Below are 17,614 nucleotides of genomic sequence, written 5' to 3' on the forward strand. Positions count from 1 at the left end.
AAATATGCAAATTAGATGGTGTTAAGACTTTGTATTTGATCTGTATGGTAGGATTGAATATAGCAGCTCTTAATGAGCAGCAGCTTATGCAGGAAACATTAGAAAACAGTGTCGCAACATTGATTTATCATGTTCGCGTGATATTGCGAAGATGGTCAAATCTATCAAAAAAACAAACATTTGTTTTAACACTTATTGGACATAATTATCTTTACACGAGGTGAAGATTAAACATCCTTCCAAGCATAGAAATGTCATACGTCACGGTATCTCTTTCACTCGCCTTCTCCAGCCACAAACGATGACGTTCTCCAAATCCGAGGTTTGGAAACGTTGTGAGATTTTCAGCTGATCAGTGGATGATTGATTGTATTGTTCCAAAGATGATATACCGGATGGATGGAAATGTCTTTGCCCCTTTTCCACTGAGTGTAAATCAGTTGTCTGTAACGACAAAAATGTACCAAACTAGTCCCATCAAGTGTTCCACCAACGACTTCAAAAACATCATTCAGGCTGTCACCCTGTACAGTGCGTGTCCTTAAATATCTCCTACTCTGTTACCGCTGAATAATCTGCTTAAAACATACAGTGACTGTACTTTAAAAAAACTTTTGGTGGTATTTTTTTTTTTTTGGGGGGGCTTTTGGTTCTGCATTCGCTGTCGGCACAGTCGCAGCTGCAGCATGGGACACACCTGCGAAAGTCTTATTCTGCTTCAGGAGGTGGGCCGGAGCCATTTCATCTGTGACGGGAGGGTGCATATATATTTTTGAAGGTGTTAATAGTGAAATATTCTTCCCTTTTGGTTAAATAAAAAGAAATGTTGCTACTGCTGAAGGACTTGGAATAAATTTGAAATTATTTATTAAATTATTTTGCTTTCTGTTCTTCTGTCATGGACTTGGATGTTATTTTTTTTTTTTTTTTTTTTTTTACATTTTGCAACAGCACATCTCGTATATACTGTGTGATTAGATCAATATTTAAAGCGTCATTTCCTGGCTTCATCAACTTCTGAAGATGTTGGGTTTCTTGCAGAAGCTCCAGGTTTTCTCTCTGGACTGTTGGGACAAGAAGAAGCTGTGAGTAAGCCTTCTAGGTTGTTGGGGGGGGGGGGAAATGCCCCACTGAAGACCTTTTACGCATATGAACGCGTCTAGGACAGAAAAAGAGGTAAGTATTCAAGCTCTTTTTTTATTTATTTTTTTTTTTAAATTTTAAATTGGAGGCCAGTTTCCTGTTTAAAGCGCTGATGGTTGACTGGAATGTAAACCCGAGTCCATTAGATGGTGCAGTTGTTGGGGATGAGAGAGAGAGAGAGGGAGGGGGGGGGGGGCACTCGCCCTGTACGCTGACGTCAATAAAAACAGTCATTTCCAACCCCGTCTGCGCATTGACCGACCATTCAAAACATTACGCACAGCATCGCGGCCGGACCACGCTAGACTACTCGACTGAAATGATTTTTTTTTCGCCGAGCCCGGAGAGCGGAGACAAATGCGGGACAGCCTCCATTGCAGGTTTTTTTTTTTTTCCACCGTTTAATGTTGTCTTTTGGGTGTTGCGCGCATATCGGTGTCATGTCTCGTCATGCCATTCCCGAGTCAGTTGTGCCAGTGCCACTACCCATCCCGTTTCGCTTCATGTCGCCCCTTTTCCTCGGAGGAAGAAAATCATCGTTTGTGAACGTTGATTAAAAGAGAAAACGATCAGCTCCTTCGGCTGATTTATTAGAAAAAGAAACATGCGTCGAGACGCGTCTGTCACGTCCGGAGATCACCACACGTCCTCAGTCCTGCTTTCTGCACGTCACATCGGCTCTTTATGTGTCCTTAATTGGTAGATTTTGCAAGCGGTTTTTTAAAATTCTTGCTGGTTTTGTATTTTCTTCGGTGTATCCAGTTTTTTTTTTAATTTTTAATTTTTATTTATTTATTTAATTTTTTTTTTTAACTCTGTCTCCAGCAGCCCACAGATGGGGGCGCAGTAAACCTGCACAGTTGGGGTCTCAGCTTTTCATGAAGCCTCCCCTCCATCACCACGAGCCTGTGGTTACAAAACCCCCCAAACCCCATCGCTCCTCAGTGCGGACTTGGTTTAAAGAAAGGGGGATTTTTTTTTTTTTTTTTTTTTTTTGTGCAGCAGTGTAATCACCTCTCATCTCACATGCAGGAAACCGAACCTCATCAGTGTGTTGTTGTTTTTTTTGTTTTTTTTTTTGCTTTTACGAGCCGTGTGTGTGTTGTTTGTTTGTTGTTTTTTCTTCTCCTGAAATGATCGATTTGGTTGCTGTTTCAATCACAGGTGCAGGAGCATCTCGAACAATCCAGGTACATTGCTGATGGCAGAAAAAAAAAGAAATCTCCATGGCGGACGATCATCATCTTCATCATCATCATCGTCTCTGCTCTACGCTTTTAGCCTCTTTACAGTGCTGCCTTGTCTAATCATGTTCAAGCAGCATTGTACAGGGCTATGACAGCATAGAGATCTGCGCTGCGTTTCCCTGACCCCGTGGATGGCAGCCAACAAACGACATCATCCGCAAAAAAAAACAACCCACCAAACGTCGAGGATCGCTTGGTTTGTTGGTCACAAAGTGATGTGTCTAATTGTCATGCTGATAATAGTCAAGAACTGAAATGCATTGATTTCTTGGGGCTCAGAGGAAAACTGGAACACATGAAGTTCTCGTTGGGTTGAATTATTCAACGTAAACCTCGACCCCTTTGCAGTCAATACATTATTGAACCAATTAGTTACATTTCATTGTGCAGCTTCTGGATGAACCTCAGTCTCATCGCAGGGGAGTCACAGAGCTCGGCATCCGATTTTCTGATAGATAGATAGATAGATATAATCACAGAAGAAACCCTGAAGGTCATTTAACAACATTTTACTGCTGTTCAAAAGGTAATTCTTGAAGAAGTTGACACTCGGTATAACCTGATTGAACATAAACTGATCTTTACCCTGTATGCCCTAATCCACACAAATTTGGTAGCCTGCAGGTACAACATACAGGCAAAACCATAATTCAAATGTTTCTTTCCAGTATTTTACAGTCATGTTTTACTTGTTTTGGAAGAAGACATCTCATCTCTGGCTACCTGGTAAGAAAATGCACTTTTATCATACTAAAAAAAACATTTTTTTTGTTTCATACAGAAATATCCAGAAACACATTCAGATCTAATAATGTGAAACAACCTTCCAGGCTTTTCAAAGATTGCTGGGTATTTATTTTTCCAGTGATTACATGCTTAGCTCTGTGACTTGAATGCAATGACATGAGAGGCCGATACGGGTCTATAGCTAGATAGGCCATTGTGTAGATAATATTGTTTGTATATATGCTGGTAGACCATAAATATTTAAAGTACTGTTGAGAAATGTCTTTGATATCTTTTCAATTTAAATGCGAGTCTTTTGTACGATACAAAAATACAGTACTGTGCAAATGTTTAGGCCCTGAAGGTAAAGGCTCGTGCTTAAAAAAATAATAATAATAATGTCATGAATAGATGTCGTTGTTCAATCATAAAGAGGGCAGTAAACTGAAATAAATAAATCAAATCAATATTTTGATGTGACCACACTTTGCTTTTTAAACTGCACCTGTTCAAGTGCACATAATCAAAGTTGAACTTCTCGCTGTCCTGACGCCATGACGTCGAGATCAGACCATCTGCTGCACGACTCCTTCTTTCCTCTGTGACTGGCTCATGACGCCTCTGGCTGTTTGGGGTTGCAGAATAAATTTGTGGCTGATCACATGTTTCAACGATGGTGTAGTTTTGATGGATGGAAATCTTGACATGTAAAAGTGCCTGAAAGGTTTGCACGGTGCCGTCTGTGAACTCGTGGTGTTGGATTTCAAAGATGTTTGGTGCTCCACTAAGAATAAAGTCTCCAGTTTCGTGCCTTCCCTTGACTTTCACTCCGTGTTCTGAGTGTCTGCTATCGTTACCTCCGTCTGATATGGGATTAGTAATGGAAGCATTGGTAATGAAGAAGCCTCATACACTAATTATCTAACAGGCTTGGGTTTACTAAAGGGAGAAACTAGTTCCCCGCTCCTCGGTGGAAATGACCTGTTCGCTGACCCAGACCAAAATTGTTCATTGAGAATTTTGCGATACTCTAAAATGAGAGCGACGATGTAATTTGCATTTTGCCTACATGTTCATATCATAAGTTACACTTGTGATCCAACATCTCGACACCAAATTCACAGATTTTTATTTTTTATTTATTTTTATTACAAATGCCTTTTTCTGTATTAACGATGGCCATGGAGGAAGAGTCCTGCTGCCACTGCACCTGTTGCAGTCCAGTTTGGGTTGCTGTGGAAGGTCCTGAAGAAGGAAGTAGAGATGTTGTTTCAGGCACTGAACATGCTCACTGGCTGCATCTCGCGCAGGGCTGCAGGCCGTTCTCATTGCAGGAAGTGCACTTGAGGGCTTTGAAGGAATCCGTGAAGCAGTTGCGAAACACGGACATCTTGCTGCCATGGCACATTGGACACGGGATGAAGGCAAAGCCCCCGCAGGTCTGGCACGTCTGGGGGTGCTGTACCCTCTGCAAAAAATGGATAGATAGAAAAATGAGATATGATATCTAACTTGAAATACTTTTTAGAGACATAGGCTTTCAGGTAAACTAAAACTAAAACTTGAAAGGAGCAGTCTGACATTTTAGGGAGTACTTTTACTACTGTATCCTAGAATTCTAGAAAAATAATAGTTTCAATTCAGTTCCATATTTCTGTCAGTAATTTCTGACGGCAAAAATAACTTCTATGTGTTAAAAAGAACCAGAGGCAAAATAGCTCCGAAGCTCATCTCTGTCAGTTACATCTGAATGAAATCCAGTATCGGCATTAATACAATTAATTCACTTCTGTTATGTGATGTCACAAGACTAATTTAGCCAAATTATTACATTTTATTCAGCTGACGCTTTTATCCAAAGCGACCTACAGTAAGTACATTTCAACCATGAGGGTACGAATTCAGAACAACAACGATCAAGAAAGTACAATTTTCTTCAAGATAGCCAAACTTCAAAGTGCTATCACTAAGTGCCATTTTAAGTGCTGCTGTTCAAGGTAAAGTCTTGAATAATGAGTTAATTATTTAGTTAATTAAATTATGAGTACAAACAAGTCAAAGATGGCCTATGACATGGCATTCATTGTGGTGTTATTGGTGGATTTTGTTCCTTTGGAAGGACAGATTGGCCTTTTCTCCCTGTTTCCAGTACGAAAGGCGATCAGAGAGTTCAGAGTGCAACTTGCCTGAAGCGGGAAGAAGCTCTAATCGTCATCAGTAAGTATTCCACGTTACGTCACATGGTTTTGTCAGCAGCGGCTGATGTGCATTTGCGATTTCAACATGGAGCTGAAACCTGAGCAGAACACGTCAAATTTTGTGTCAAATTTTGTGTTTAGTAGGAAGACGTCGCCAGGCTCCCTGCCAAGTCCGGCGAGAAGTGCTGATTGTGTTGTCGTGGAGGTGAATGTTTCACGTCTTTAGCGGGTGCGTTGTCGCGTTGGGAGTCCCGTCGCACCACAGTTCAGGTCGTTTGCTCTGAATGTTTTTCCTCAAGACGCCTCAGAACGTCACAATATAACTGGATGTTGGGTGGGGGGAGGCGGGAGGGGGGGGGGTGAATTCATGGTGCCCAACCCCACGAATGGCAAAGAAAACCCACCTGGTCATGCTCCTGACCGGATGAGCCTTTCTAGGTTTTGGAAAGTGACATTCTTCCCCTTTTGAAACGAGTCCACTCAAAACAACTCGCCTGGCTTGTTGCTTCATGGCTGCAGGCGTTCTGGAAGCATTTCCAGGGCCTCCGTTGATGATTTACCGAGTTTGACACAAAATTGGACGTGTGCTCTCTGCTCAAGTTTCAGCTCCACGGTGAAATCACATACCAGTGGTCACAGAAACGGTGTGTGACTCGGTTGCTGGTTTTGATCAATTCTTGGAATACTTACTTACGAGGGTAATAGCTTCCTCCTACTCGGCGTATGTTGAGCTGAGCTAATTTTCTCTTGACTATAGTCCTCTAACTAAGAGACATGCGAGGTGGCGACCTTCTCGTTTTACCCTAAGCAAGAGAGATAATAAGTGCATTTCCCAAAATGTACATTTGTTATTTTGAATGCAACTTTCTTTCCAAATTGTTTTACGTGCATAACTCTGCAGATATAAATACGCAATCGAGGCATTTTGGATGCCCCGTTCTGGACTGATTAGTGTATGCATGACCTTTCAGGAGCTGCGTACTTTTTTTTAATGGCCCGCAGTGACCGGATTGCATGACTTAAATGTCATCATACTGCTTTGTATTCACTTATGAAGAGGTTTTGGGGGGGTCTGAACTCCCAAATTACAACCAAAGCCTGAGAAAAGGCCAGTGCCTGCGTGACCGAGGTTACCGCAGCTCAGTGCAAAACAGAAATACTTTACATAATCTCAGTTTGTACCGTGGATACTCTGCTACTCTGCGGTGTGTTCAAACAAAATGTATTAGGAGCCGAATCAATAACAAGCCCTCCATTATTGATGGTCTCCCATTGATGTGCATGCATTTTTTACATTGTTGTTTGCTCATGTTTTATTGATGACATGACTAGTGAGTTGACTGTTCCTGTTTGCACTTTGTTCATCTCAGAGGCTTTGGACAAATGTAAACTGTTAATTTATTATGAATATGATCACCTCACTCGTTCATATTTACCGGTAAATATAAGAGGAAACGTCTGAATAATTGAATGTCAGTGTGGGTCAGATTAAGTGGTCGATTTAATCAGATTCAAGGCAAATCGTCTCTGAACAACATCAATTATTCATAATGCGATTTCTAAGGCAACAACTGTAAAAAACCAACCTCAATTTTAGTCAGAAGATCTTGCAGCTCTCCTGATTCATTCATGCCAAGTATTTTCTCAGCACCCTGCAAAGACAGGTTCAATGTCAAATCGCAGTCTTTAATGTCACTCAGTGTGGATGCACGAGATTTTGACGTTATATCATTAGAGAGGAGTTTGAAGACTGACCCCGAGGTAGTGTCCGTCGATGAACACCACCGGTAATGAAGGAGGTTCTCCCACGCGTTTGCACCGCTCCTCCAACTCCTTCCCGTACTCGCTGTCCAGGGCGATGTTCTTCTCCACAAACTTCACCCTGTGGTTCTGGAAGATCTTTCTGACCAGCTCGCAGCGCTCAAACGTCGTCCTCACCACACGGAAACTCGTGGTGTAGATCACTATCCGCCCAAACTCAAGTGATAGCTCCATCTTTGAGGGAGAAGAAATACTTAATGCCATTACATGCTACTTTTTAAAACAATTTTTTTTTACTGTATTTACATTTTTTATTTTTTATTCATACCTTTCAAAGAAACTTTAGATTAAACCATGCCTCCCTGGAGCATTATGTTGGGGATTATGATGTTAAATTTCAGTGTCTTAATGTCTTACTCTGACCAGCCTCTCAGAGGCACTGGTACATAGTGGAATTACAAATACTGGCAGAAGTATCATACAGTGAAACTTCCACTGTTTTTCTTTCACTCATAAGAACATTTTGCAAATTTGGGATCAGTTTTTGAATACACTGTAACGACTAATGCTTTGTTCATATCTAAATAACATCAGCAGCATTTGATAAGTCATTACTACCAAACATGAAGGTTAAACACAAGGTATTCTAAACCACATTGTAAGCCAATTATATCCAACTATGCCAATGACACGCAGCTCTACTTATGTGTTAGGTCCGCTGACCTCTCAAAATTAACACCCCTGCACAAATCTCTTGCCGTGATTAGTAACTGGAGGTCTCAACATTTTCTTCAGATAAGCCACTCTAACGTCTTCCAACACCTTGGTTCATTGGCCACTATGAGAAAATATTTTTCCAAAAACCAAGGCATCATTTTTGACACCAGATGAAATTTTCTGAACATGTCAACACAGTTGTTCAGTACTGCTACTTTGAAATATTGTAACACTTGTCCCACTGTTATCTTTCCAGCTGTTGGAAATGGTTATCCACGGCCTCCCTTGGTGTCCTCCCATGTAGACTACTGTCGTGCTCTTTAATCCCATCTAAGTCCAAACGCTGTTACCCGGTTATAGTTCGCCCAAAACTCAGCAGCGAGATTACCCACATGGTGTTCTGTGATGTCACTAAACTGGCTTCCAGTTAAATTTAGGATTCAAATCAAGATCCTCCAGCTCATCTATCAGACTTTGCGTTGCTTCAAAGAATAGTAGTGAACTACTAATATTCCTCTAGTGGGCCCCTCGGGTCGTCTGAATGAGGTCTGCAAGTTGTACCTCGCTCAAGACTGAAAACATGAAGGGACTTTGCTGTCCTGGATCCCAGACTATGGAACAGACACCCGCTGGGAGTCAGGTCAGCAAACTCTCCGGGGTCGTTTGAGTCCCAGCTGAAGAGTTCAGAAGTGTTTCTGTGCATAGATCATGTACAGCACTTTGATTTGTGATGATTCTAGCTGTTTTATTGTGCTATTGTAATATTTATGTTCTGCTCATCCTTATCCCCTTGAAAATTACTTTGACATGTTGGTTTTGAAAGATGCTGTAGAAACACAATTTTACTTTCTTTCAAACTTACTAACTAAACTGTTCACAAGCTCCAAAATGATTAACCCAAATCGAGATGCTTTCTGTCTTTAAACTGTTTTGTAACAGTCATGATCCTGGTCTCTTCTAAAAAGGGAACTCGTTGAAGTGCCAATCAAAAAGTTGTCGAAGTGGCACCAAACACAATTTACAGATACACAAATTTTTTGCAATAGAATGTTTTAAAAAGATTTTACTGTATGGTTCTGCATTCAGTCCTGGTGCACCGTGATACTGGGATCTTAATGTTAAGCATTTCGGCAGACATCCCTCAAAAAAGGGGGTCTTTTTAACATGTAACATGTTATTTTTTACTTCCCCAAAGTATACCATCGATTTCAATTTAAATGTGTACATCTTCCCCTTTCAGGCAGCCTTTGGTTACCATTTATTTCAACATGGTTTGGAAATCAACTTACTGTTCTGAGACTTGAATATTACTTTAGAGAAGGTATTCCTTCAAAATTAACCTTCTTTTGGTGTAAGGTTTGTTTTTATTCAATTTTATTGTAGGTGAAACTTGGCTGAATGTCAGTTTAACCATGCAATGACAGCTAGATTATTTCCATACATGATGTTCATTGTAATGGCGCAACTTTCTCTAGCATGTGAGTAAGAAGTAGTAACAGCAGTTCAAAACGACAGCCTGCTTTGTCAAAAAACACGATTTTTAAGTTGATAAAACATCCAGAAACGTCAGCATTTTCTTTTGCCATCAGATCAGACAGCTTCACCTTGATAAGCATTTAAACTTCACACTAATAGTAAGATAATATGACTTAATCATGATGAGAAGCATTATCTAGTCTAGTGACGCTGCATCTTCACCTAATACCACTGAAGACAGAATAGTTTCGTCGATATGACCTTCTATATCACTACTGCATCAGGGCCAAGAGTTACCTCAGAATAACAAGAAGTAGCGAGAGCAGGGACGGTAGAAAGCGAAGTGCTGAGAATTCATTAACCTGATTAGTTTCTCCTGAAACACTCAACGAAATGCATCATTAATCTTTAATTGTTCTGTGATCTTGTCCTCTAGTGTGAGCTTTTATCCCAGTCACACACCTGCACACTCTTACCTGTAACTAGACTTGCTGACACTGATGGGAACCAGTGATCAAAAAGCATCCAAGCAATAATTTGATTCCATGCAACAGGTTATTTAACATGATCATACAAACCCAGGCCCAGTCAGATGTACTTACACTGTTGGAATTAGGAAGGTTTTCAAACAGCGTCTGACCCGCGCTGACTTTGTGCTTGACCCCTCTCACAGTCCCATTTTTGCTGCGTATGTTGACCCTCTTGGTGGTGAACATCCAGTCCTTGGTGGCCCCTGCGTACATGAGGAGCTCATCGGGCTCGCTCTCACTGTCGTCCGGCTCAGAGCCCTGGTATCCAAACAGGTGTCCGTGTGCGTCTCCGCTCGTAGACGGGGTACTGGCCCGTTCAGCGTCGGAGCTGCTGGTGCAGTCGGAGTCCAGGGAGTCCGTAGGTCCCTCATCCTTGAACATCTCCTTCAGCACCCGGCCGCTGTTCCCCGAAGCCACGCGGAACCTCACCCGCTTCTGTGGCTTCTCCTGCCCCGCCGCCAGCATCATCTCCTCCATTGCGAACCCTGCGCCACATCACATTGTCCGCAACACTGAAGTCCGGCTCTCCGCTTCTCATTCGGAAGTAACGATGCAGCTCAGACGCACTTGTTCCTTTCCCATGGATTAATACCACGTTTAATCCTCGCTGTTTGAACAGATCTAAAAACAACCGAGAGCCCGTAAGCTGCCTTACGGTCAGACTCGCACAGCCAGTAAATAATACATGCATCTCTACCATAGCAACCTCGCAAGCTAATCTCAAGTAAAATGATAGTTGTCTTTGAATTATTCATCACAGTTTATACAGTTTTCACCAAAGCTTTGACAGAAGACTTTTAATGGCCTGACTTCATGTGCTTTAATCAAACAAACAAACAAACAAACAAACAAACAAACAAACAAACATTTCCCCCTCATGGGATGAGATGACAGCCAACACAGTGAGTGAGGAAACGTCTGGATCAGCTTCAACATTTATTACAGTTATAGTGTTACTTCTCTATTGAAAGCTGTTTTTTGTTTGTTTTGTTTTTTCATTTGAAATATAAATGTCAGTCTCAATATTTTAACTGCTGGATGGACTGACGTAAAAATTCGTGTTCACCAGATGACTGACCTCTCTGACTTTGGAGATGCCCTGAGTGTCCCTCTAATGCTGATATCTCAACATTTACTGGTTGGATTGGAACAAAACTTTTATGCAGACGTCCCTGGTTTCCACATGATGTATCCTACTAGATTTAATGATCATCTGAAGTTTCCTTTAGTGCCATTATTAGGTCGAAATTCCAATTAGTCTAATACTTAAACACCCACAAAACATTCCCATCATCCAAAGCAGCACTTTATGTTAAATGCTCATTTGCAAATGTTAGCATACTAACAAACATTTTACCAGTTATATATATAACAAATTAACATTGTTGCTCAAGTAGCATTATTGCTTTTAGCCGACTGATGTTAACAGCTGATTTAAAGCAGTACTGTGCCAAAGTACAACCTTTTTTTTTGTTGAAAACTCCACATATGCGTATATGCATAACAACAAAGTAAATATATGTCCTTTACCTTAACATACTCTCGTCTTTTATATCACCTACATTTTCATTTTTATGTCAATTTTATGCATTTTAACAGCATCGTTCATGGTAAAAATGCCAGATAAACTACAACGTTGAGCAAATTTATGCCTGATTTACATCATACTTTACTTTCAATGCACACAGATTTTTATCATATCCCAAAAGCCCAAACAATAGCAAAAGCACATGTAGATATAAACTAAAGAAAGAGAAACTGATGTAGAGAATTAACATTAAAAAACAGTGAGGTAGTGATCATAGGAATACTGTAACTGTATACACATAAATACGGGAGGTTCTACTTTTATTTTGAAGATTTCATTAACACGGTACTTTTTTAATTTAAATACTGCCATTTTAAAGTAAAGATAAATAAAGTAAAGTAAAGTAAAGTCTGACATCTTCCATGCACGTGAATGCATGACGTAATCCGACTGTATTACATCCAGTGTGGGATTGCAGGTGTTCACTAAGAGGAACAGACTGTATAATGTGTCACAGCAGCACAATGCAGCAGCGCGTCCGCTGAGACTTCTCGACCAGTTTTTCTGTGTCACAGGTGATGAAGCAGCTCCCTGGAGATGTGACACGTCAGCTTACAGCGGCGACAGTACCACTCTGTTTGAGTGCTGCAGTTTGGCCCCTAAGGTAAAAGCTACACAAACGCACACATACACACAGAGAGTATGTCATCACCTGTTCGTGACACCTCGTGCTGATCATCTGTGAAAGTCTAATCTAACTAAGATTTAGTGACATCCTGAGGCTGCAGCAGTATGATGGGTCTGATTCTGCTTCCAGGTCTTATTGATCCAATGTGACTCCACCTCTCCTTTAAACTGTGATTATATGGACATTGGAGAGGATATTACAACATGACCTCTGAAGACTTATTGTATATTATTGCCGCTAACATATAGCGTTCAAGTGTCTGGACTGTCAAATTACCTCCCGAGTAGCAGATAGTGACTCATCACTGTTAAGTGTTATATTTGAATTTTATCTTGCTGTTTTTATTTTTTATGATCTTCAACTGCTGTGTGTTGAGGGATAAACACGTTTATTTTTTTATTTATTTATATATTTTTTTCAAAAAACATACACAAAACCAATTTTTTTTGGAAAAACATCTGAAATCTGCATTCATTTTCACCTGTAGATTAGGTGGAATTCTTTGTATCAGCAATAGGCAAAGGCACAAATGTGTCATGTTGCACCTGCATGCTCAGAAGAGCACAGTGTGTAGGATTTAGGAGGATCTATTGGCAGAAGTGGAATAGAATATTTATAATTATGTTTTTAGTATAATCACCTGAAACTAAAAAAAAAATTATTGTGTTTTTGTTGCTTTAGAATGAGTCATTCATGTCTGCATAGGGAGTGGGTCCTCTTTCATGGCCCGCCATGTTTACAGTAGCCCAGAAGGAACAAACCAAACATTGGTTCTAGAGAGGGACTTTGGGTTTTTTAAAGAATGTAGATCTTTTTAAACTCTACTGTTCACTTAATTTCAATCTCTAACATCACTGCTCGATGCTACTAAATCTTACGCACTGTTCCTTTAAACTCTGATCCAAAAGACACACAATCCTGATGAAGAAGTAGAAATGAGGACGTAAATGAGGATGTTTTGTTTTTTCAAACTTCAACCATGAGTATTTTATTGTTGAAGAGAAAATGTTTTCATTAGCTTCAACTTTCCAAATTCTTATTGCAGTCCGCATCCTCAGATTTGTTTAATTTGTTGTTTTTATTGTGTCTTGTATGAAAACTCTGGAAGATATGCAATTAAACAAGATTCTAGGCGTGAAGGTTCATTCTTGGTCGTGGAAACACCCAGAAATAGCACTTCTCGCCTGCTCTGGGAAAAAGTAGGTCGGTCCTCAGTTTAAGAGTTTACATCTTAATTAATATTTTCACCAATGTTTCTCAACAAATTCAACATGTTATGATTAGGGTAATTAAAAATAGGTTGTTGCCAAGTGCAGCGGATTACGCTGCCTTAATGAGCTACTAACCAATGAATAATATTTTTGAAGACTCCGAGAGATATGAGCAGTTTTCTTTCTGCTTTGCAAAGAGATACCAGTTCAATTCTGGAGAAACATTTACTTTTGTGCATAAAAATGGTATATTATATTATATTGTATTATATTATATTATTTTAGTCCTTGATGGATTAGAGATTCTTCATTTGAAATTTAGCAGTCAGTGTCTGGATAAAGCTGCTTATGTTCGGCTACTCTGCCTGCCAGTCGAACACACTGTTCTTATAATTGGAATAAATCAGTCATGGTCTTTACATATCGTTTTCATTTTAATTAGGATTTTGTTGTATATCATGGAGGAGCACTTTCTCAATCAGCCCCAGTTGAAGTAAAAACCCCTTCAGCGTTTTTTTTTTTTCTAACACAAGGCTTCATATAGCTACAACTTCATATGGATCCAACTACAGTGGCACTATAAGTAGATGACTTAAGATAAATTAAACATGAAAACAAGCTCGCCACGTTGTTCAGCACCCCTGTAAAGACAGGAAAGAGAGACATGCTTATCTAGAGTTCAGCGAAACCCACGCCATGTTGAGTCAAGCAGCCATTTTATCTCTCTTTAGCACATTTAGAGAAGAGTGCACTGTGATGGTGATAGTCTATTCAACCTGAAGAGCTTATCTCTCAGCCCCGCTCATCACCAGTGCTAATGTAGCCTCAGCAGCCACCTCAACTGCTGTTAAAAAAGCCATTTGAAAGGATTAATACCTTAACGCTCTTTAATTTCACTGCTGACTGTGAGCGCTGCTGCAACTGAGTGGAAGAAGTCAAACAGAGTGGGGTGATAAATGGTATTAATTTTGTGCTGCTTCAATAAACAGATTCATAGATTGCCAGTATGAATTTTATTTTGCACTTAACTGTATAACTGATCTGCAGTACATTTTTGAGTCAGTGTAACAATATAGCTCGAGCCTGATCTTTATGTCAAAGTGTTTGAGTGAAAATTCTATTTTAAATAGTGTTTTAATCCAACTATAGTCACTGAAATTGGTCTCCGTACAAGTTGGACAGGATGAGCTGCATGCATTAATCAGCTGGTGCGAACAGGGTCCGGACAAATGACTCTACAGCGACTCACCATTTGTGATTAGTTGGCCAATCGGACCATCTCGTCCTTCCCCTGACTACAGATCAACATCCACAAGGGGGCAGAATGCAATTCAATTACAGCTTAAATGTCACACTAGCCCAATAACTCCCTCAAGCGCTGCAGGCGAGGAATGGAAGATGCAGCTGCAGGCCTGATGGCTGCATCCATCAGCTTGGTTACAGCAGTCTTTACAGAAGGAATAATGATTCACGATAAAAATCAATGCCAAAATGATCCAAGCCAAGTGCGTGAGAGCCACATGAATGTATCCTGAAAAGACAGCGATTCAATTCAGTCTAAGATTTGCAGACTGAACTTCAGAGGGTTTGCAGCCACAGGTGTGGTGAGCATATTTATGTTCTTCAAGGAAATTAAAGCCATTCTTCAGTTTAAAAACACTAAAGTGTGATCCATTTTTACAGCTAAATTGCTTTCAGTAATTGGGTTGGCATAAAAGCTAATTAAATTGTTACCTAAAACACAATTAAGTTACTAATCAAGCTGTTTTTGTGTCATGATTTTACTCTTATAAGGACGGTAATTCCTTTAAAAGTCTTAAGCACGAAAGAATTGGGGTTGCTAACAAGAGAGGCTTCACAATAGCAGTCTTCAGTGCCATGGTGAAGAGACCAGTGAGGGAAATAGCCGCTACTTCATCCTCTATATTCAACCAGATAACCTTTTTAAAAGCATCTGGGATGGGATCCAGTAAAGCTGTTGCAGGGTTTAAGCTGCATTACTTCTTTCCTTAGTATTTCCTCTCTCAGCAGCAGCAAAGTGGCTCAAAGTATTTTCCTGCCGAAGCAAAAGGCCTCCAGGCAGAGGCTTACACACATCGTCATTTACAGTATAAGCTGGTTATTCAACCTGATTTTTGTTCGCCGTCTCTGAAGGACAGTGCAGATTCATTGTAGTTTAATAGAGCGAAGGTGACAGGGAAGTGATGTGGCATTTCAAGGTTCAAGGATACTATTCATTATTGTATTTTTCTGTTACTTTTGATTGATTTAATTTGAAGGCAAGACTTTAATACTTAGCACTTTTAACTACAAAGTAAAAAGCAATCTGGAGCTACAGCTCAGTCTCTGTGTCTATCTGTGTTTCTGATTTTCTCTTAGCTATCTTCCTCTTGGATTAGCGTTAACCTGTTAAAATTGAGCAAAAAGCACAAAACAAACAGTACAGCCGATGGGAATCACATTATCTAAATTTTAACCTGATGATGGCCCAATAACAGAAAGATTAAGGGCTCATCAAATTGCATTTCATCCCGATGGGGGCACAAATGTTTCTGCTAAATTTCATTGCAATCCATCCATCAATATTTGCTGCGATATTTCAATCTGTGTTTTAAACAAAACTTCAAATTGCAGCTGACTGATGTGACTGCAGTTGATCAGACTTTATGCTTTGAACTCATCATGCATGACCCAAAAACTCAGCAAGATTAAAATGTAATTGATATATTAAAATAAGCTGGAAAACTGCAAGCCAAAAGCTGAGATAAAATTTGGATTGATGTCAGTGTGGGGATTTCATATTGACCTAAAAAATTGTCTGAATTTCTGGGACTGATCTTGATCAATATACTACTACTTGTATCACTATTTTATGTTATTGGCAATATAGATAGAGACAGGAGATTTGAAAGTGTTATTAATAGCTAATTTGAGCTGTTGACAAAAATAAAATGAATTTGGTCCAGATTCTAAAAACATATCAACTCTATACTTTGTCTGGCTGGATCTTTTATTTGCCTTTTAATCACCAACAGCCAAAATGTACATTTATACTGCTATTGTCTTTCAAAGCATGAAACGTGTTCGGAGGGAGTGTCAATGAAATCTTTGTAGGTCACTCTGATAAAGATATAAATAATCGAACAAAAAAAAAAAAAAAAACTCCTGCTCTTTGTAATTGACACAGATTTTGACAGTGGCAGGAATCCGGACGGCTGGTTGAATTAGTGAGTCATTGTTTGGACTGGATGTGCTATAAAACAGAAAACCAGTGCAACTTGCTCATAATCGAAGAGGCAGGCTTCTTGTCACTGTTGCTTAGCAACCGTGGGAGCTACGGAGCCAAATCCCCGTGGTGGCGAGCTGATGTTGAATTAGGTGGAGTGGGGGAAAGAAAGGAAATCTTTGGGAGAGATGTGCAGTGGGCGCAGGAGGAGGCGAACATATTCAGGTGTTCCTTTTCTTATTTTTGGATGTGCTGAATCTTGACCTCCTCTGTAACACAAGCTTCTCTGTGTTTTTGTATGGTTCTGGCTGTTGAGAATATAAGACTTAAAGATTTAAAGAAACAGGGAAACAACACGTCCTGCTGCACGGCTCGTACACGAAGCCCACCGACTCTTTGTTTTCAGGAGAAGCATAAATCTCATTTCCCTCTAATCCCCACAACAGTGAAAACATTTTAATTTCAAGGGAATATAAATAGTAGGAGAGTCTCCTGGATCAAACCCAACGACGAATGTGAGATCATATCAAAATTAGGGAGTCATAACTAAGGAATTTCTCTCTAGGACATTGCGAAAAGACCGCTGTAGAAATACACACATCAGCCAGCTGTAGTGTATCTGCAGTTCTCTCAGGCAACTGCAGCGGTGCTGCTGCTGTACAAATGCCGTCTCCAGTGTGATTTGCATTTCAACTGCAGTGAGAATGAGAACACACTTTGATTTACCATATGCACAGCAGAAGGGCGGCAGAGATGGCATCGTTGCCGTTCTCCTCGTTGTAATTTGAATGTACACTGCTGTTTAGGTCACAGAGGCTCCGTGCTGGAGCAGATTCATGACAGCAGAGTGACACAGTGATGAGGAATATAAAGGAAACTGTGAGCTGGAGTAAATCACCCCGGATTAGATCTTCTGCTGAGTATGTCTCCAGACAATAATCACATAATGACACACTGACAGATTCTAGAGTCAGTTTACAACTGTTTGATCCCATTGTTGTGGTCAGAATCTCTCCAGGTCTGTTGCTGCAAAATTACTTTATTTATAACACATTTATGAAATAATTTTTTTCTAAGATTTAAACTCTTTTATGGACTGGATTGACCGTTTCATTTAAGTTTGTGAGCTGGCCAACAAATAGAGGTGCTTAACAGATCCTTGA

The 17,614-nt window shown here is 40.1% G+C and overlaps 1 protein-coding gene and 1 long non-coding RNA gene across 2 annotated transcripts; one reads left to right on the forward strand and one right to left on the reverse strand.

Moving 5' to 3' along the window:
- Window positions 1–1,485: 1,485 nt before the first annotated feature.
- Window positions 1,486–3,943, forward strand: LOC138618433 (uncharacterized). The gene is made up of 2 exons (XR_011310730.1): window positions 1,486–1,523; window positions 2,308–3,943. It is a non-coding gene; the product is annotated as an uncharacterized lncRNA (long non-coding RNA).
- A 334-nt stretch (window positions 3,944–4,277) lies between these two features.
- On the reverse strand, window positions 4,278–10,453 carry grxcr1a (glutaredoxin and cysteine rich domain containing 1 a). The gene is made up of 4 exons (XM_069694150.1): window positions 9,871–10,453; window positions 7,070–7,309; window positions 6,901–6,966; window positions 4,278–4,584 (listed from the first exon to the last, which is right to left on the reverse strand). The coding sequence occupies exons 1-4, from the start codon at window positions 10,273–10,275 to the stop codon at window positions 4,405–4,407; spliced, it is 891 nt and encodes a 296-aa protein (XP_069550251.1). The 5' UTR covers window positions 10,276–10,453; the 3' UTR covers window positions 4,278–4,404.
- Window positions 10,454–17,614: the final 7,161 nt, after the last annotated feature.

This window comes from Brachyistius frenatus, unplaced genomic scaffold, assembly GCF_029030835.1.
Source record: "Brachyistius frenatus isolate BFR_SWC_R1_liver_20210118 unplaced genomic scaffold, ASM2903083v1 Contig_17, whole genome shotgun sequence".
NCBI lineage: Eukaryota > Metazoa > Chordata > Actinopteri > Embiotocidae > Brachyistius > Brachyistius frenatus.